Source organism: Orcinus orca, chromosome 9 (genome assembly GCF_937001465.1).
Source record: "Orcinus orca chromosome 9, mOrcOrc1.1, whole genome shotgun sequence".
Taxonomy (NCBI): domain Eukaryota; kingdom Metazoa; phylum Chordata; class Mammalia; order Artiodactyla; family Delphinidae; genus Orcinus; species Orcinus orca.
In genome coordinates, this window is record NC_064567.1 from 96,394,115 (window position 1) to 96,414,317 (window position 20,203).

Here is a 20,203-nt window from a genome sequence, read left to right on the forward strand (position 1 = left end):
CTAGCATAGCTCCGACCCACACCAGACCCTGGTTCCACTTGTTTCTCCGGAAGCACCTGGGCCTGGGATCCTCCATACCACTCACAAAGGAGGTGGCCGGTGGCCGACCTCCCAGAGAAAAGAGAGATCAGAGGCTTGGCAGCCCCCGCAGTCCTCCCCGCTGGGGTTTGGGATGTGCGCCTCTGGTTGAGGGACCTTCTCCCTGTGCCCTAGGTAGAGCCATTCTGGGGAAAGGCTTTCCATCCTTCCAGGAATGGGGGTTCTGGGAGGAGAAGTAACACAGGACAGGGCTGTCGTGAAGAGTAAGCATCTCCACGCCCAGGATGAAGACTGACTGTTTGTACCTTCAGGGCTCTGGAGACGTGAAGTACCACTTGGGCATGTATCACCGGCGGATCAACCGTGTGACCGACAGGAACATCACCCTGTCGCTGGTGGCGAACCCTTCCCACCTGGAGGCTGCCGATCCCGTGGTGATGGGCAAGACTAAAGCTGAGCAGTTTTACTGCGGGGACACCGAGGGAAAGAAGGTAAGGCCACGGGGGCTGGCCAGGGGCAGCCCTGAGGCCAGATGGTCCAGGACCGGCCCACAGCCTCAGGCACGTCCCAGACCTTATGTTTCTGGAATTTAGCAAAATATTCTGAATGGATCTTGAAAGAGTAGCCATAGTATTAATAAATTAATCCGTTACAGATAATGCTTCCTTCCAAGTTGTGACCACCAGAGCTAGGTGGGGAGTAGATTGCTTTCATTGTCACCACACCTGTGGAGAAGCTAGTCTTGTACAGTATCATGGTGGATAAAGAGCCTTTGTCACTGAACAGGAGGAGAGAGCCTTAAAGAAAAGATGTGGGTGAGCCTAAAGGAGGAACTGTAAAACTGACAGATGGGGGGCTTCCCTGGTGGCGCGGTGGTTGGGAGTCCGCCTGCCGATGCAGGGGACACGGGTTCGTGCCCCGGTCCGGGAAGATCCCACATGCCGCGGAGCGGCTGGGCCCGTGAGCCATGGCCGCTGAGCCTGCGCATCCGGAGCCTGTGCTCCGCAACGGGAGAGGCCACGGCAGTGAGAGGCCCGCGTACCGCAAAAAAAAAAAAAAAAAAAATACAGATGGGAGGAGAGGTGTTCGAGTTTGTAGCAGGGTGGCACCGTTTAGAGATGGAGAACAGCTCGAGTTCCGGGGGGCCCTGGTACCGGCATTTTCCAGGTGTGTGACGCTGAATGTTTAATGTTGGTTGGACAGCCTACTTACGTATAGAAATCCTCAGTGGATTTTAACTGTTTGTCCTTGTTTAACCTCAAAGTAGGAGTCTGTCTGTAACAAATTGTACAGTTCTTATTACTTAATGATAACCTCAGAGCCAAGCAATAAGAAAAATCAAGTTTTTGTAATGTCTGCGTGTGCATTCTGGGGCATGTTCAAAGTCAGCATCACCACCCTGCTCTCGAGCATCTCTTGTTCTTCCTAGAAATAGGGTCATATTTGAGGAAGCTAACAGAACATACACAACCTGATGTAAAGCTGCAGGTTCACTGGTAAAGAACTTCAGAAGAGGTATATGGGTGTGGAAGGAAGTGGAATGAAAGGCAGTCAAATCCTCTCATCGATAGAGTAGGTAGTTGTCATATTTAATTAAAGAAACAGCAGGATTTAGGTAGACGGGAAGAAAAGGACATTCTCTGGAGATGAAAGAAGGACAAGGATGGAGGTGGGGTTGTGCTGTGGGCAGAGCAGGGAGGAGCTGGGCAGGGCAGCCTGGCCCAGGGATGCCCTGGAGAGGGGTCAGACTTTTTAGAGGTGGAACCAAGCATTAGTCTACTAGGTTCTATAATTTAAAACACTGTGAGTCTACTCGTACTGTGTTTGGACGGTTAGAGGGTAACGGGATCCCAACCAGAGGTGGCATTGGGAACAGGAAGTGGTTCCTGCACCACAAAGAGTGTGGCCCATGGGGAGGGTGTCGGGACATGAGAGTTACTTTGCTGAGCTTGGGGGCCTGGATGGTGCCTCAGAAACTCCAAGAGGGTAGAAAGTGGCTTCCTGTGCAGCCCCCGAGACCACCAGTGACACAGTGGCCGGGGACGGATAGGGAGGAAACCAGCATCAGTGACCAGTGCCTCCAGCATTTCCGCTGTCTGTGGCTGGGGCCCTTGCCCAGGCATTTGGGGCCAGGGAAGGGAACAGGATTGCAGAAAACTTTGTGACATCCACGTTCATAAATTACAGACGAAAAGCCACTCCAGCATCGCTTGCTTAGAATGATGGAGACATCCTGAAAAGGAATGAAAGAACTAGGGAGAAGTGGTGGAGGGTGTCTAACATGCTTCAGATGATCACAGCAATCCATCCTGTGAGGCCAGGAGAGGCTGATTAGCCCTGTGTGGTCACCAGGCACTTGTCTGAGGGAGTGCCCTGTCCATGGGAGTGCCCTGCCTGGCATGGACAGCCCATCCCTCCAGGCCCCTGCCCCCGCCCCTCTATCTGAGCCCACCCTTGCCCGTGCTCAGCGGGCGGGTCCAGACCCCACCAGTCCTTCACACCTGCTCTCCTGGCTACTCTTCCCAAACCCTCAGGCAATTATCTGATTTCTGTTAAACCCAGAATCCAGGGAGCTAGAGTATTTGTTACATAACCTTCAGTGTTTCAGAAAAAAACTATGTAATTTCTATAAATGTGTCCAAGGTTGTTCTATAACCTGGTGCAAGACTGAGCCTGACCCAGCTTGGCTCAGGGCTGATGTGGCCCTTGGGGCATTCATGTGGGAAAGCAGCTCCCTAGTGCCGCGGGTGGCCTGCCACGGACGGAGGCCCGCTCCTACCTGGGTCCAGATCGGGCCGCCAGGGTGTGTGATTTTAGCAAGCAGCTCTGCGCTGAGGAACACAAGGGACCGAGTGCAGCCTAGCAAGGGGCACAATACAGCTTCTCCAGAAGATCAAGAGAAACAGCGTGAGGAGAGGGGAGGCTGACCCTGAGGTGCCCGACGGCAGAAGGCCGAGGTTGTACAGAGAAGGCTCTGCAGAGAAACGCACGTCCTGGCGAGCAGGAAGAGGCACCGTGTCCCTCGGTCGTTTGGGCCCTGGCAAGGCTGCAATCCTCTGAGGAGGTCCCTGTGCAGACCCGACACTTGTGTCCACCTCCACCTGTCCCAGACAGCGTCCCTGTGTCCCTCAGGGCAGGACACATGGGGTTCTGCTAAAAAAAAAAATCTAGATTTTTGTCCCTGAAGAGCACGTGGACCTTCTCTTCCTGGTGCTGCGGACCAGGGAGGTGACAGGAGCTGAGTAAACACAGCAAGAGGGCGTCAAGGAGCAGGGGTGGCAGGGCCGTGGGGCTGTACCAAGCAAACAGGTAATGTGTTGAGGACAGTGGGAACAGTGTCTCATGGTGTAGGAGATATTTATAAATGCGGAAGGAGGAAGGCCCAGAAAAAGGATTGGAATTGGAGGCATCATAGTTGTACAGTGTACAGATTTAGAAATCTCTGTGTACGTGAACCTGTGCATCTGGTTTTTGGCTCTGTGCTGAAAGAGCCTAGAAGTGTGATGTTTCTAGTGGTGATGAGCACACAAATACTAGTCTTCAGTGCCGTCCTCCACTGAAGGAACCAGGCTCCTTAGAGAAGTGTCTGATTCCAGGGCTGGGCAGGAACAGTGCAGCAGGGGGCTGAAATCTCTGTTGTGCCAGAAAGCACGGAGGCCCCCACGAGCCATGGGGCCTGTCCAGATGGCACGGGACCCCCACGCCAAGTATGGGGCAGTGTGAGCATCCAAATAACTACAGATACTAGTCAGTTACAGCCAGCTGAATAAAACAGGAATCCGGGAGCACATATTAATACAAATAAATAAAAGTCGAGAAGAGAAAGCTTTTGTGGAATGCCAGCGCGTGAAGGTAGGAGTGACACCTGGCAGCATCCCAGGGGTGCCGCTCAGACTGCTGGGTGGGTGGAGGTGTGGTAAGGAGCAAGATCTAGAAGTTCTCCTCACTGTTCTCGTTACCGAGGAGAAATGGCGAGTTTAAAGGGAGAAACACAGACTTCCTGGCGGTCCAGTGGTTAAGACTCTGCACTTCCACTGCAGGGGGTGCAGGTTCGATCCCTGGTTGAGGAACTAGGATCCCACATGCTGCGCAGCGTGACCAAAAAAAAAAAAAAAAAAAAAGGGAGAAACAGCTATCTATCCATGTGATCCAAGTCAACTTCATCCACGTGGGGTAGGCCAGCTCTGGCGTCCCCTGGTACGGAATGCACCGTTCCTGAGTCTGGTCACACAGGACCATCGGAGCCCAAGGCCTGTCCGCGACGTGGAGACGGGAGACACAATGGGCTGCTCCAGGTCGAGAGGCTAAAGAGGCGTGCCCCTAAGAGCACGTCCACGTGGGGTCTGGGCCAGCATTGCTTTCCTGATGAGAGGGTCCTGCGTGGTGGGTTCAGGGGTGATGGGCATTGGCTCTGCAGCAGATGATGGCAGGGTGGCTGGTGTGCAGACATGGAGGGCACCCTCATGGAGCACATTCTCAGGGGGAAGGGGGTGCTGGGGGGGCCTGGGGGTCTTTGTGCCTTCCTGCCATTTTCTTTCTAAGTTCGAAATTATCTCAAAATACATCATTTTTTGAAAAGTGGATTGTGACTGAATCTCCAGTGTGCCTTGTGGACGTGGTGGTCAGGACCATGTCACATTTGGGGTCTCCTTTGCATGTCTGCAGGTCATGTCCATCCTTCTGCACGGGGATGCTGCGTTTGCCGGCCAGGGCATCGTGTACGAGACCTTCCACCTGAGTGACCTGCCGTCCTACACGACTCACGGCACTGTCCACGTGGTCGTCAACAACCAGGTAACCTGGGCTCCAGGCAGGCTCTGGGGTCTTTGCAGCAGAGAAGGCTGTGGAGGCCACAGCATCAATTAGACTTTCTCCTGAGGCTTCTACGCTCACATCAGCCTTACTTAGAATGACATGGTTTCATCATTTAATACATTTGTTGTTTTCTGATTAATAAACTTGGACAAACAGGAAACTTTCTTTAAAGTGGAGAGATTTTAATTACAGTGTTTAAGATCATGGTGTTATTTCAGAATATTTTCTTCCATATCCACAAGCATATAGATGGCTTTCCTCTTTTAAGAAACTGGGTTCCATACACACAGTTTTATATCCACTTCTTATTTACCACAGTGTTTTCTCATGGCATTATATATTCTTAAAATATTAATTTTAATGGAAATAATTCATTATAGGTTGTTTCATAAAATAGATATTGAAAAGGTGCCAAGGAAAGAGAAAGGTCTAAAAACAACCTCTGAACTGTGTTTTAAACAGATGACCAAACACAGAGAGTCTTTACTGCTTTTTGGGTAGGGGCTGAGATGCTAACAGGAATGGTCTTCAATCTGGAAGAGTACAGCAAAGATCATTCACAGGGATTGGAAGCCCAAGACACAGGGGGATTTTTTTTTTTTTAAAGAAAAAAATTTTTCCATGAGTAGTCTCCAGAGTCAGGTGAATTCCATCCCAGGAGTTTTTTGCTTGGTTGATTGGTTGGGTTTTTTTGGTGTGGTTTTTTGGGGGTTTTTTTTTATTATTTATTCTTCTTTTAAAATTAATTTATTTGTTTATTTTTGGCTGCATCGTGTCTTCATTGCTGCACGTGGGCTTTCTCTAGTTGGGGCTGCTCTTCATTGTGGTGCGTGGGCTTCTCATTGCGGTGGCTGCTCTTGTTGTGGAGCACGGGCTTTAGGCACGTGGGTTTCAGTAGTTGTGGCATGTGGGCTCAGTAGTTGTGGTGCACGGGCTCTAGAGCGCAGGCTCGGTAGTTATGGCACACGGGCTTAGTTGCTCCGCGGCATGTGGCATCATCCCAGACCAGGGCTTGAACCTGTGGTCCTTGAATTGGCAGGCGGATTCTTAACCACTGCACCACCAGGGAAGTCCCTCTCCATTTGTTTAGATTGGGTAATTTCTGTTCCATCTTTAAGTTCTCTGAGTCTTTCCTTTCTCCCTTCCATTCTGCTATAGAGCACCTCCATTCAGGTTTGGGGTTTTTTCCCCTGATTTCCATCCCCCCCCTGGGGGGGTTTGTTTGTTTGTTTGTTTTTTCAACTCTAAAGTTTCCACTTGGTTCTTCTTGTATCTTCTGTTTCTTTGCTGAGTTTCTATTTTTTCATGTATTTCAGGAATGTTCATAATTTTTATTGAGGTATTTTTATGAAGTTTGCTTTGAATTTTATGAATTTTAATTTTATGAAGTCTTTGTGAGGTAATTCTAAAATCTGTGTCATCTCAGTGTTGGCTTCTAATGATTGCTTTTTCTCATTCAAGCTAAGATTTTTCTGGTTGTTGGTATAACAAGTGATTTCTTATGAAACCAGACATTTTGAGGATATGTTATGAAACTCAGAATCTTATTTAAATCTCCTGTTATAGGAGGTGTCCTCTGGACATTTCGGGTCGGGGTTGGGGGACACTTGTTACTGCCAGGTGGGGTAGGGGTCCAGGTTCCCCACCCCAGGTCTGTTGATACCCAGGGAAGGGAGGGGACGGAGGGTGGGACAAGGGTGCTTTGTTACTGCTTCCCAAGTAGCCTCCACTAATACCAGGGATGGAGTGGTTGCCTAATTACCAGAAGCCTAGGGGGGCTGCTGGGGACACCGGGCCTTTGCTGGGGCAAGTGGGGGTGGCCACGGTGTTTTCTGTGGGGTTGGCTGCAGCAGGGTTATGATTGTCTAAAAATCTTCTGTACTGCTAGGTGGCCTGTTCCTGGTCTTCTGGCCAGAGAGAGCCACTTTCCTTGAAACGTCTTTTTGCTATGCCTGTTGGCGTTTCTGAGTTGCCTGCTTCCCTAGCCCTAAATCTGGGCTATATGAGGCAAAAAGATAGCCCTGGGAATGATCACCAGTCATTCATCGGGACCGGAGGTCCCCGGCTGATCTGCTTGCTTCTGTCTGCCTTCAGTGTTTGTCTTATGTATACAATGCCTTGGGTTTTTAATTGTACTTATTAGCAGGAGAAGGAGGGAAAGGTACATCTCCTCCATCTTCCAGAAGTGGAAGTCCCTATGAGCACTGTTTTCTAAGTGTAAATTCCATTTCTCTAGTAAATACAAGACTATTCAGGTTATCTGTTTCTTCTTGAGTGAGCTCTGGTTACTTCTGTCTTTCATGGAATTTTTTCATTTCATTTAAGTTGTAAAATTTATGAGCATAAAGTTTCCAATGTTCTCTTATTAGGGTCTGTTGTTTTATCCCTTCTTTCATTCCTAATATTGGTAATTTGTGTGTTTTCTCTTTTTCTCGGTTATATAGGTTCGTTGTTGGTTTCAAAGGAACAGCTTTGGTTTCATTGCATTTTCTCTGTTGTTTTCCTGTTTTCTATTTCATTGGTTTCTGCTCTTTGTAATTTCTTTCCTTCTACTTGCTTTGGGTTTAATTTAGTCTTCTCTTTCTAGTTTCTTTTTTCTTATTCATTGACTTGAAACCTTCCGTCTTGGCAATATAAACATTTAACAGTATTTCAATTTAAGAATCACATTACATGGGCTTCCCTGGTGGCGCAGTGATTGAGAGTCCGCCTGCCGATGCAGGGGACACGGGTTCGTGCCCCGGTCCGGAAAGATCCCACATGCCGGGGAGCGGCTGGGCCCGTGAGCCATGGCCACTGAGCCTGCGTGTCTGGAGCCTGTACTCTGCAACGGGAGAGGCCACAACAGTGAGAGGCCGACATACCACAAAAAAAAAAAAAAAAAAAAAGAATCACATTACACAAATGCAGTACAGGTAAGCCTTTGGTTTGTCAAACTTCTTATGACAGAACATCAAGCATTTTGGTTGAACTTAAGTGAGACTGTGTCCAGAGGAGAGAGTCTTAAGATGGCATAGTGTCTGGAAAATTACCCTAAAAGGAAGCCGTGACCATGTAGCCCAGAAGATGGAAGACTCCTAGAAGCATAAGAGCTGTTTTCAAATAAATGAATGCTTCACAAAGCAAGGAATATAATGGGCAGAGTCAGCACCAATGCATAGCAGTTACCAGGAAGCAGCAGATTTCAGCTGAATGAAAAGAACTTCCAACAATCAGACCTGTTCCTTTTTTTTTTTTTTTTTTTGCGGTACGCAGGCCTCTCACTGTTGTGACCTCTCCTGTTGCAGAGCACAGGCTCCAGACACGCAGGCTCAGCAGCCATGGCTCACGGGCCCAGCCATCTGCGGCATGTGGGATCTTCCCAGACCGGGGCACGAACCCATGTCCCATGTCCCCTGCATCGGCAGGCAGACTCTCAACCACTGCGCTGCCAGGGAAGCCCCCTGTTCCTTTTTTTTTTTTTGCACCGGATAAAATTTAATAGGGTGGGGAAGACACTGAAAACGGGACAGGGAAGAAGGTGCAGAGTCCGGGTTGGGTGAGGGCCTTAGTTAGCCAAATCTGGGGCCTTCAGGCCCACCCAGCTGCATCTGCAGGTTGATGCAGTAGCCCTGAAAGCTGCAGAGCGCCCAGCACATGTGGGAGCAGGGGTAGTGGCGTGGATGGGGGCAGCCAGGGACAGAGCTGCAGGGTTGAAGGAAACAGGGCTCCAACCAGGATAGACCATTTGCCTCTCGCGTCCCCTCTGGCTCTTAAACCCAGCAGTTCCACTTTGTGGGGTTTTCCTACTAGTACACTCACTCCCAAATGTCTTCTTTAAAGATATCACTTGGGGAATTCCCGGGCTGTCCAGTGGTTAGGACTCGGTGCTTTCACTGCCAGGGCCAGGGTTTGATCCCTGGTCAGGGAACTAAGATCCTGCAAGACACACAGTGTGGCCCAAAATATATATATATATATTTATAATATGTACATAATATATATGTCACTGCTGCACAATTAATATCTTAATAAAACTGGAAGAAAAAATAAATGTACAAAACTGAAATAAGTAAATAATATGGAGGGGCATTGTGGGGAAGCTATGACTGCTGCAGCAAGACTAGAAACCAGAGTTTCTACCACTACATCAGTAGGGAGCTGGTTAAGTAGTTTATGATGTATCCATCCATGTTTTACAAGGCTTAAATGAATTAATACATAGAAATTAATATACATAAAGTGCTCAGAATAGTGCCTGGCCCATAAATAAGCACTAATGTAAGTTAACTGCAACTGCAGTGTAATAAAACCATTTGAGAGAGTAGGATCTATATATACTGTCGAAATGAACTATAAGGTACGTTAAGTGGGGAAAAGAAGTGCAGAGCAGAACGTGGAGTATAGCTGCATCTCTGTGTGTGTGTGTGAGTGGGTGGGTATGCGTACACCCACCATATGTGTTTAAAGATGAAGAAGTCAGGGACTTCCTTGATGGTCCAGTGATTAAGACTCCGAGCTCCCAGTGCAGGAGGCCTGGGTTCAATCCCTAGTCAGGGAACTAGATCCCACATGCCACAACTAAGACCCGGCACGGCCAAATAAATAAATAAATATTTTTAAAAAATAAAATTAAAAAAATGAAGTTGGTAACAGTGGTGGATATTGGGGAGGGCAGCTGGGGGACTGAGGTCTCAAAACTTCGAAGCAGTTCACTTTCTGTGGTGTTCTAGCTGTAATGTTCATATTATGATCACTGTCTTACCTGGTCCCTACCCTCATTTCCCTATGGGGAGACCCAGACCCAGATGGACCCTGGGATTGATCAAGGTTCTCTGTAAATGCTCATCAGAATTCTCCCTGGTACATCTTTTTTTAATGTTCTCATCAGTTTGTGACTATTTCTTATCTTTTCTTTAGTCAGTGTAATAAAGGAGTTTAGTAAAAGCAATTCATCATAAACAAATAAATAAAGAATTCTCAGACTTCTGTAAGAACTACAGTTTTGCTAATGTTTTCTTAAATCTTTTTACTGTTTTTGATAACATCAATCATGACATGGGGCCAGTAAGATCTGTAGCAGGAAAGGAAAGACGTGCTTTGCTGAGGCTCTTGTTTCTCTAAGGACACACGTAGGATTTCCTATTCTGAATTTTTCTTCTAAGGAAGCCATCAGTTGCTAAATGCTTTTGTATAAGAATGTTTATGGGCGGGGTGGGGGGGCTTCCCTGGTGGTGCAGTGGTTAAGAATCCGCCTGCCAATGCAGGGGACATGGGTTCAAGCCCTGGTCCGGGAAGATTCCCACATGCCGCGGAGTAACTAAGCCTGTGTGCAACAACTGCTGAGCCTGCGCTCTAGAGCCCGTGAGCCACAACTACTGAGCCCGTGTGCCACAACTACCAAAGCCCGTGTGCCTAGAGCTTGTGCTCCACAGCAAGAGAAGCCACTGCAACAAAAAGCCTACGCACCACAATGAAGAGTGGCCCCCACTCACCACAACTAAAGAAAGCCGGGACGCAGCAAAGAATACCCAAAGCGGCCAAAAATAAAAATAAAATAAATTTTAAAAACAAAATCAAAAAAACTTACTAAAAAAAAATGTTTATCGGGCTTTCCTGGTGGCGCAGTAGTTAAGAATCTGCCTGCCAATGCAGGGACACGGGTTCGAGCCCTGGTCAGGGAAGATCTCACATGCCACGGAGCAACTAAGCCCGTGTGCCACAACTACTGAGCCTGTGCTCTAGAGCCCACGGGCCACAACTACTGAAGCCCATGCACCTAGAGCCCATGCTCTGCAAGAAGAGAAGCCGCCACAATGAGAAGCCCGTGCAGTGCAACGAAGAGTAGCCCCTGCTCGAAGCAACTAAAGGAAGCCCATGCACAGCAACGAAGACCCGATGCAGCCAAAAATAAATAAATAAATTAATTTTTTTAAGAAAAGATTTTTCAGGGAAAAATTTAAAAAAAAAAAAGAATGTTTATAAAAACCAAAGAGTCTTTGTATAAATTTTGGCAAAGCCGTAGGAAGCAGTATTATATAATCATTAAAATATTTAATATCCTGGGGAAACGGTCACAACATGGTGAGTTTAAATGCAGGTTACTCATGCTGCTAGTAGGAGGGTGAGTGGTACAACCACTTTGGAGAGCACTCGATGGTATTTAGGTGCAATGTTCTGACCCTGTGGCTTAGTTTTCCCTTCTTAGGAGTACTGCAGAGAAACTCAGTGCTTGCTGGAGAAAACCTCCGTAAGAATGTGTACAGTAACAGTGTATTAACCACAAGTTGGAAACAACTAAATGTCCAACAACAGGAGAATGGATAAATGAACTGTGGTATATACTATGCAGTACTTAGATTTCACTAAGCTCTACTACAGGACGTAGAGGTACATGTTTCAACCTGGATGAACCGTGAATATAAATATTGAACAGAAAGCAAGTTGCAAAGGATTTGCACAGCATATAGAGTATGACACCATATGTAAGGTACATAGACTGTATATCTCTATGGTTTAAAAGACATGGAAATACTCTTCCAAAATGTCAGTGCTATGAAAACCCAAGAAAAGCAAGAAGGCTTCAAGATTAAAGGGGACTAGAGAGAGGTGACAACTAATGCAGGGTGATGTGCTGGATTGGATATGGGACTGAGGCAAGAAAGACTGGGTATCGTTAGGACAATTGGTGGAATGTGTCTACTGAGGGTCAGATAACGGTATTCTGTAATATTAAATTGCTTGGGCCGAGAACTGCACTCTGGCTGGTAATGAAATGTCCATGTTTCAGGGAATAGGGACGTCTACTACTTACCTGCAAATGGTTTAGGAAAAATGTGTGTGTGTGCGTGCGTGTGTAATGGAAAGAGCATGAATAAGAAAAGGGGCAAAATGGCAACAGTTGGTGAATCTGAGTAAAGACTGTGTGGGAGTTCTCTGTATGCTTTCAACTTTTCCATAAGTCTGAATGATATCAAAATTTTAGTGAACAGTAAGCCTAAGAAGATACCATATATTATTTATGGACACATGGAATACATATTGCAACATGTAGAAACTATGTCCTCCACTTTCAGGGCCGTGCTCTCTGTGTGGGGGCCAGCTGTAGCAGAAATGTATAAAAAGTCCTGAAACTGTTAAGATTTGTTCATTTTGGCTTGTGAGTTCATGGGTGATCATTATAGTATTATCATACTTTCTATATGTTTGAAGTAGTCCATAAAAATAAATTTTAGGTATTTGTTTTTATTTTTATTGTTTTGGTTGCATCAGGTCTTAGCTGTGGCATGCGGGATCTTTTGTTGTGGCATGTGGGCTCTTCGTTGTGGCATGTGGGCTCCTCTCTAGTTGTGGCGTGTGGGTTTTCTCTCTCTAGTTGTGGCACGTGGGCTCTGTAGTTTGTGGCACGCAGGCTCTCTCGCTGAGGCGCGCGAGCTCAGTAGTTGTGGCTCGCGGGCTTAGTTGCCCCGCAGCACATGGGATCTTAGTTCTCCGACCAGGGAACGAACCTACATCCCCTGCACTGGAAGGCGGATTCTTTACCATTGGACCATCAGGGAAGTCCCCATGAAAATAAATGTTAAATGCAGGTTATAAAATTACAAATATATGATTAAGTTTTAGTACATCTAAGTGGTGAGGCCTTTAATTTTCTTTTCAAAGAAAAAAATGCTAATGTTAAGTTACCAAAGTACAAAACTACAGAAATGATAGGATCTGAAATTTTATATTTATATTTCATGTGTATGCATGCAAAGAAAATCATCTGGAAAGGAAAATATCAAAATATTTACACTGAACCTGGTAGAATATAGTGACTTTGTTTAATTTTTCATTAAACTGTCTTCCAAACTCTGTTGAACATGTATGAATTTTGTTACCAGAATAGGAAAAAAAAAACAATTAAAAAAAAAATAGCCTTTGGGAACTGTCTTAGAGTAGGCCAAGGGCAGCCAAGTGGCCTCCAGCAGGTGACCTTCAGGCTCCACCCTGCCTGCCGTTAGCCCCGCCCTCACCCTCAGACACATACATTCCTGCTCCTGCCCTGCCCTCTTATCCTGCCCTGCCCTCGGCTACACCCCTGTCCTGGTTCCACCCTGCCATTGGCCTGGAGGGTGGGCCTGCTCTGCCCCGCCCCACCTCTGCCCCACCCATGCTCAGCAGCATGCCCAAGCCCCCTGGCCAAGCTGCCTGTCTCTTGCAGATCGGCTTCACCACCGACCCACGCATGGCCCGCTCCTCACCCTACCCCACCGATGTGGCCCGAGTCGTGAATGCCCCCATTTTCCACGTGAATGCGGATGACCCGGAGGCAGTCATGTACGTGTGCAAGGTGGCAGCTGAGTGGAGGAGCACCTTCCACAAGGACGTGGTGGTGGACCTGGTGAGTGACCTTAGCCTGTGTCCTGAAGAGAGGGGTCAGGGCTCCCTAGAGCCAGGGCACCTCAGTGCCCCTCCTGAGGGCTCCTGCATCTTCGGCCTGGGTGACCTGACCTGGGGAAGAAGGTAGTTGGAATCCTGTCCCGAGATAGCCCCAGGTCACTCTAGTTTCATCTCATGTGACAGTCAAAGCAATTCTAGCGAGTGAAGGAGTGAGAGACAGGACCCTAATTCTAGAAGAGGTAAACTGAGGTGTCACATAGGAGAAATGGGGGCAGGTCCTCGTGGGTCCCGGGTCCCAGCCAACATGGTCCGTGATGCTGGCGTCTCCTGGCTGTGTTCAGGTGTGTTACCGACGCAATGGCCACAACGAGATGGACGAGCCCATGTTCACACAGCCGCTCATGTACAAGCAGATCCGCAAGCAGAAGCCCGTGCTGCAGAAGTATGCCGAGGTGCTGGTGTCGCAGGGCGTGGTCAACCAGCCTGAGTATGAGGTGCGTCCCCGGCTCTGGTCCCAGTGGGCCTTTCCAGAGCCAGGGAGGGATAGAGAAGGCCCACCACAGGGCAAATGCTCGCTTTCGCAGAGTAATTAGGATCCAAGTGAGAACACGTGAAATATTTACAACTATAGCATTTCGGTGCATAACTTCTTGGAGAGTCCAGGCTACTGAGGCGTTGGGTGAGGGAGGTGGGACCTGAGAGCACTTTGGCACAAGGCAGTGGCCTCCTTGGCTTACAGAGTCCAGTGCACAGGGGTGAGAGGGCGAGAGGCTGATGAGGGATCCAGCTCGTAAAGGGCCTGCTGTGACCTGGTCATTTCTGGCTGGTTATGAGTGCGAAGGCCCGTGCAGGGTGACGGAGAAATGGAGCAGGGCTGCGTATTCAGGGGCTGTGCTCGGAGCCATGAGAACTCATCCGAAAGAATATGGTGAGAGGGTGGGCGGGGACAGGGCTCCAACTTAGAGCAGGATCTGCAGCCAGCAACTGTGGAGAAGCAGCTACGGGAATGAAAACAATAAAACGGAAGCTTCCCACAGACCTCAGGGGTGATGCGTGTTGGGAGGAGAAGGCCTGGAGGCCAGTGGAGTCTGAGGGACTCTGCACTCAGGAAGTGCAGGCGCGCACTGGCCGTGTGGCTGGCGTGCCCTGTGCAGAGCGGCCCTGACGGCTGTGTCGGGCCCGACCCTCCAGGAGGAGATCTCCAAGTATGACAAGATCTGTGAGGAGGCCTTCACCAGGTCCAAGGACGAGAAGATCTTGCACATCAAGCACTGGCTGGACTCCCCCTGGCCTGGTGAGTGAGGAATGCCACCAGTGAGCCCCCTCCCCGCTCCACAACACCCTGTGGGCCCTGGACTCGGACCCCTGACTTCGGCTCTCGGTCCTGGCCACCGCTGCACAGCATCTCGCGTGTCCACGGCTCCTTGAGGAGTGGCACCTGTGCGTCAGCTTGCCGCTTCTCTGCTAGGCTTCTTCACCCTGGACGGGCAGCCCAGGAGCATGACCTGCCCCTCCACGGGCCTGACGGAGGATATTCTCGCGCACATTGGGAACGTGGCCAGCTCCGTGCCTGTGGAGAACTTCACCATTCACGGAGGTAAGGGCGCCACCTGGACCTTTGGAAGTGTTGGGCCGAGTCCAGTGCCAACTGTGTCCCAGCATGAGACCAGTCCTCGCCCACCTTAGGTCCCTGCTTCGTTCAAGGCCGGGGTGGCTGGATGAGGGAAGCCCTCGCCTCACCTCACCCCTGCCCTGGCGAGGTCCTCAGCCGGCGGAGCAGTGGAGGAAGGGATGGGATGTCACGGCCGCTCTGGCCTGGTCTCCACTCAGCTCCCTTCCCCACTCTCCCGGTGAGTCAGGACTCCCAAAAGCTGGGGCCAAAGGAAGCTCAGCTCTTGTCCCGAGAGGGGGTGCCGGGCGGCTGGTGAGCACCCTGTCTCTGCAGGGCTGAGCCGCATCCTGAAGACCCGTGGGGAGCTGGTGAAGAACAGGACGGTGGACTGGGCTCTGGCGGAGTACATGGCTTTCGGCTCCCTCCTGAAGGAGGGCATCCACATCCGGCTGAGCGGCCAGGACGTGGAGCGGGGCACTTTTAGGTAATGGTCCCGGTGCTCTTGTGGGCCCTTCAAAGCATGGGAGATGGAAAGGAAGGGCTCTGGAGTTCCTCTCCCAGAAGAAAATCCCTGCCAGGAGCAAATCATTAGATCCCATTGCTCAGACCCAGAAGCACCCTTTCCCTGCTCTGATTAGACGCTTCTGTTAAGAACGGGGCTTTGTGCTCCCCCGGCGGTGCACGGGGCTGGCTTCTGCCGCTAATCTGTGCTGTTCTCCCTCAGCCATCGCCACCACGTGCTGCACGACCAGAATGTGGACAAGAGAACCTGCATCCCCATGAACCACCTCTGGCCCAACCAGGCCCCCTACACCGTGTGCAACAGCTCACTGTCCGAGTACGGGGTCCTGGGTGAGCACCCCAGCCTGCGAGGCCCTCCTCCCTGCCGCCTCCCCGCTGCTTCCCCTGCCACCCCTTGCCCCTCCTCCCCTCTGCCCCACTCTCCCCTCCTCCCTGCAGCCCCCTTCCCGCCCACCAGCTGACTCCTGTCCGGTCTTCTCCCTCCCTCCTGCCCTGCAGGCTTTGAGCTGGGTTTTGCCATGGCCAGTCCTAACGCCCTGGTCCTCTGGGAGGCCCAGTTTGGTGACTTCCACAACACGGCCCAGTGCATCATCGACCAGTTCATCTGCCCGGGACAAGCCAAGTGGGTGCGGCAGAACGGCATCGTGCTGCTGCTGCCCCACGGCATGGAGGGCATGGTGAGGCCCCCGCCCCTTCCCGGCAGACCTAGAACGTGGGAAGGGCCTGCCTAGGACCCTGACCCCGAAATTGGCACCGTACAGGCTCTGCTGGTGTTCCCCACCTCCCTTGGAAGGCAAGAGGCAGGTCCTGCTCCGTTACTGATGAGAAGTGGCAGTGCGGACGGGGACCTCCCAGGCTCCGGTGTTCCCTGTTCTCTTCCCTCCTCCTCCGCCAGGCCTTGTGGGGGGCTTGCTTAAGAACCGGGTTTGGAAACCAGGAGGAACCAGGAGTGCTGGGCCCTGTCCTGATGTGGAAACGCCCCCTCCACGCTCCATGTGCAGGAGGAGAAGGAATTAAACTGCCAGCAGTAAAGAGACAGTTTGGTGTTTTTCAGACCAAAATGAGCAAGTTGGTTAAGGAAGAGATGTACTGAATGCAACGGTCAGCATGGGGGAAGCTCCTGATCTGTAACTTGTGTGTCTGGTTCCAGGGTCCGGAACATTCCTCCGCCAGGCCGGAGCGGTTCCTGCAGATGTGCAATGACGACCCAGACGTCCTGCCGGTGAGTGGCACACCTGGGCGTCTGTGGGCAACTCTGAAGGCACGACTGCTCTGTGCCTCTCGGGAGTCGCAGGTGGGCCCCGAGCCTGCTGGTCTCCACAAAGTGAGAGGCCTTCTTAGAGCACAGAAGACAGTGCCGGGCTGCCTCCTGTCATCCCTGCTGCTGTAGAAAGCAGAGGCGCTGAAAGCTACAGCAGAAGCTTCTAGGAGTGATACTGCCTGTATTTTGATTCAGGCAAACAGTTTAGAGGAAAGAACTCTGGGGTGATTCTAGTGAAATTTTAAGAGCTAAAAGGAAATTTGGGGGGTTCTGTTTCTAAGGAACATCAGAATTGGTTTTAGGTAGAACCTGTATCTGTCCCAGACCAGGCAGTAGTTTTCAGAGAAATAGGGATTACATGGGACTGAGAATCCCATTCAGAGCGTGGGGCTGGCTGGCTGAGCTCTCGTCAGTGCCCCCTGTGTGTGCATCTCTGGAGGAGCTGTGGCACCCTAAGGCTGCGGCCATGAGGCCCTCTGCCTTGATGCCCCCTGCGACGGGGTGCTCAGTGCCGCCTGGCCTCTGGCCCTTTCCCTCCTTGCTCCAGGACCTTAAGGAAGCCAACTTCGACATAAATCAGCTGTACGATTGCAACTGGGTTGTCGTCAACTGCTCCACCCCTGGCAACTTCTTCCACGTGCTGCGTCGCCAGATTCTCCTTCCCTTCCGGAAGCCGGTCAGTTGGGGGTGTCCCAGCTCAGAGAGGCCTGGCCTGAGAACTCCAGGGCCCCAGCCCAATGGGAGGATGGACTTGTGGGCGGGTGGTCGTAGATGGTACGTTGAGCTTGGAGGAGAGCTGAGCCCCCAGGAAGCAGTCTCCTTGGTGAGGTGTGGAAGGGTGAGTAGGAGTGTGAGTGAAGGGTCCAAGGGGAGAATGCCCCCTGCTGCTGCCGGCCACAGTGCAGGGCCAGGCAGGCCCATGGGACAGGACAGCCCTGGCCACAGGCAAGGACGTCAGGAAAGGCTCAGGGGTCTTCCCCAGGTATAGGGTAGGGGGCACCCAGGGCTCCGAGCAGGCTGGGACAGACCCTGGAGGAGTGGATGCCCAGTGTCTCAGGGCGGAGGAGAGGGGACAAGGGGAAACCGCATCGTTCTGTTTTCCTTCTCTTCACCTCTACCCTGCGGATCCCGCTGACCTGACCGTAGAGCTGGGAGGGCAGCATTAGATGCCTGTTCTGAAGGCGAGGCCTGGGCAGCCCCTTGCTGTCGGCCCTCCTTCTGGAATCCTTAGAACCTGAGCCTGTGCTGCTGTGTTTCAGTTAATCATCTTCACCCCCAAGTCCCTGCTGCGGCACCCTGAGGCCAGATCCAGCTTTGACGAGATGCTTCCAGGTAGGCTTGAGGGGGGTGAGCATTTGGAGTGGGTCTTCACTGCTACTCTGTGGGGGGCTTATCCTTGTCAGTCTCACTCTGGTCCTTGCCACAGTTTTTGGTTGTTGGGTAAAGACCACTGAACACGACAGCCTGGATGTCAGAGCTCATGTGCAAATTGGTCAAACAGCATGTCTCGCGTCCCACTGGGGTCTGTGACCCCTGCCTGGGTGCACCCCCGCAGGACTCTTTCAGAGGCAGTGAAGTGAGTCTGAGGTTAGAGTTCACGCTGCTGCCTGGGCACTGCTCCTGGGGGGCTGATGGCAGCTCACCGCCAGGAAAAGAGGAGAAGCACCGGTGGGTAGGGGCTGCCACGTAACATGGCAGCTCAGTGGTGTGAGGTGAGGCCCACAGCACTGAGATTTCCCCCCGGACAGCAGACATCAGGTGGCTGACAGCACACGGTGGCCCCACACAACCCTGGGCTTACAGGGCCAGGGGAGCCCACTTGCTCCCAGCCATGGAGCCCCCTTTAATCTTCGGTCAAGGTAAACCCCTTCTTTGGTTTTTTTCCCATTTTTTTTTTATTATGGTGAAATATACATAATATAAAATTTACCATCTTAGCCATTTTTAAGTGTACAGTTCAGTGGCATTAATAAACACATTCACGTCATTGTGCAACCATCAACCCCGTCCATCCCCAGAACTTTTTTCATCTTCCCAAACTGAAACTCTGCACCCGTTGAAGAACTCCCCCATCACCACTCCTTCCCCAGCCCCTGGCACCCACCGTTCTGCTTTCTGTCTCTGGGTTTGGCTGCTCTAGGAGCTGCATGTGAGTGGGCTCATACAGTAAGTGTCTTTATGTGATGGGCTTATTTCACTCAGCACAGTATCCTCAAGTTTCATCCATGTTGTAGCAGGTGTCAGAATTTCCTTCGTTTCTAAGGCTGAATAATGTTCTGTTGTATTTTTATACCACTTTTTGCTTATCTATTCATCTGTCAGTGGACACTTGGGTTACCTCCACATTTTAGCCATTGGGGATGATGGCTAAAATTATTAGCCATTATGGCTAAAATTATTAGTACACCTATGAACATGGGTGTACAAATCTCTCTTCAAGACCCTGCTTTCAATTCCTTTGGGTATATACCAAGAAGCAGATTGCTGGGTCATATGGTAATTCTTCAGGCATACCATACCGTTTTCCATACTGGTTCACAGCAATACACAAGGATTCCAGTTTCTCTACATTCTTGCCAACACTACTGTTTTCTGTTTTTGTTTTCTTGGTTTTTGTTTTTGTTTCATAATAGCCATCCTAGTGACCATGAAGTAGTATCTCATCGCAGTTTTGATTTTTGTTAACCTAATGATCAGTGATGTTGAGCGTCTTTTCATGTGCTTATTGGCCATCTGTGTGTTATCTTTGGAAAAATGTTTAATCAAGTCCTTGCCCATTTTTTAATTGGGTTGTTTGTTTTGTTATTGGGTTGTAAGATTTCTCTCTGTTTATTGGATATTGATGCCTTATCAGATATGTGACTTGCAACTATTTTCTTCCATCTGTGTGTAGTCTTTTTTTTTCCAGGCCTGTTTGTGTGTTTGTTTGTTTGTTTATCTGCTGCACCACACGGCATGTGGAATCCTGGTTCCCCAACCAGGGATCAAACCCGTGCCCCATGCATTGGGATTGCGGAGTCTTAACCACTGGACCACCAGGGAAGTCCCTGTGTGTTGTCTTTGGATGCACAAAATTTTTAAATTTTCATGAAGTCCACTTTTTCTCTTTTTGTTGTTGTCTGTGCCTTTGGAGTCACATCTAAGAAATCACTGCCAAATTCAATGTCATGAAGCTTTTTTTTTTAAATAAATTTATTTATTTTTGGCTGCATTGGGTCTTCGTTGCTGCGCGCAGGCTTTCTCTAGTTGCAGCGAGCGGGAGCTACTCTTCATTGTGGTGCGCGGGCTTCTCATTGTGGTGGCTTCTCTTGTTGTGGAGCACAGGCTCTAGGTACATGGGCTTCAGTAGTTGTGGCGCGTGGGCTTAATAGTTGTAGCACACGAGCTCTAGAGCGCAGGCTCAGTAGTTGTGGCACATGGGCTTAGTTGGTCCGCTGCATGTGGGATCTTCCGGACCAGGGATTGAACCCCTGTCACCTGCATTGGCAGGCGGATTCTTAACCGCTGTGCCACCAGGGAAGTCCCAATGTCATGAAGCTTTTGCCGCATGTTTTCTAGTTCTGTAAAACATGCCGTTGGTAATTTGATAGGGA

The 20,203-nt window shown here is 50.2% G+C and overlaps 2 protein-coding genes across 7 annotated transcripts in view; one reads left to right on the forward strand and one right to left on the reverse strand.

Annotated features, from left to right (window-relative positions):
• LOC101277389 (unconventional myosin-Ig) overlaps window positions 1-20,203 on the reverse strand; it is a 275,011-nt gene that overhangs the window by 121,792 nt on the left and 133,016 nt on the right. The gene's annotated exons all lie outside the window — the stretch shown is intronic.
• Window positions 1-20,203, forward strand: part of OGDH (oxoglutarate dehydrogenase) — a 77,069-nt gene that overhangs the window by 48,975 nt on the left and 7,891 nt on the right. For all 6 annotated transcript variants that reach the window (XM_049714663.1, XM_004282984.3, XM_049714661.1 and 3 more), the window contains 12 exons: window positions 351-530; window positions 4,705-4,833; window positions 13,037-13,216; window positions 13,557-13,709; window positions 14,407-14,509; window positions 14,684-14,812; window positions 15,161-15,311; window positions 15,552-15,679; window positions 15,848-16,026; window positions 16,500-16,571; window positions 17,158-17,286; window positions 17,870-17,942. In XM_049714663.1, the coding sequence (XP_049570620.1) occupies window positions 351-530; window positions 4,705-4,833; window positions 13,037-13,216; window positions 13,557-13,709; window positions 14,407-14,509; window positions 14,684-14,812; window positions 15,161-15,311; window positions 15,552-15,679; window positions 15,848-16,026; window positions 16,500-16,571; window positions 17,158-17,286; window positions 17,870-17,942 (1,606 nt within the window). The remainder of the gene's footprint in view (window positions 1-350; window positions 531-4,704; window positions 4,834-13,036; window positions 13,217-13,556; window positions 13,710-14,406; window positions 14,510-14,683; window positions 14,813-15,160; window positions 15,312-15,551; window positions 15,680-15,847; window positions 16,027-16,499; window positions 16,572-17,157; window positions 17,287-17,869; window positions 17,943-20,203) is intronic.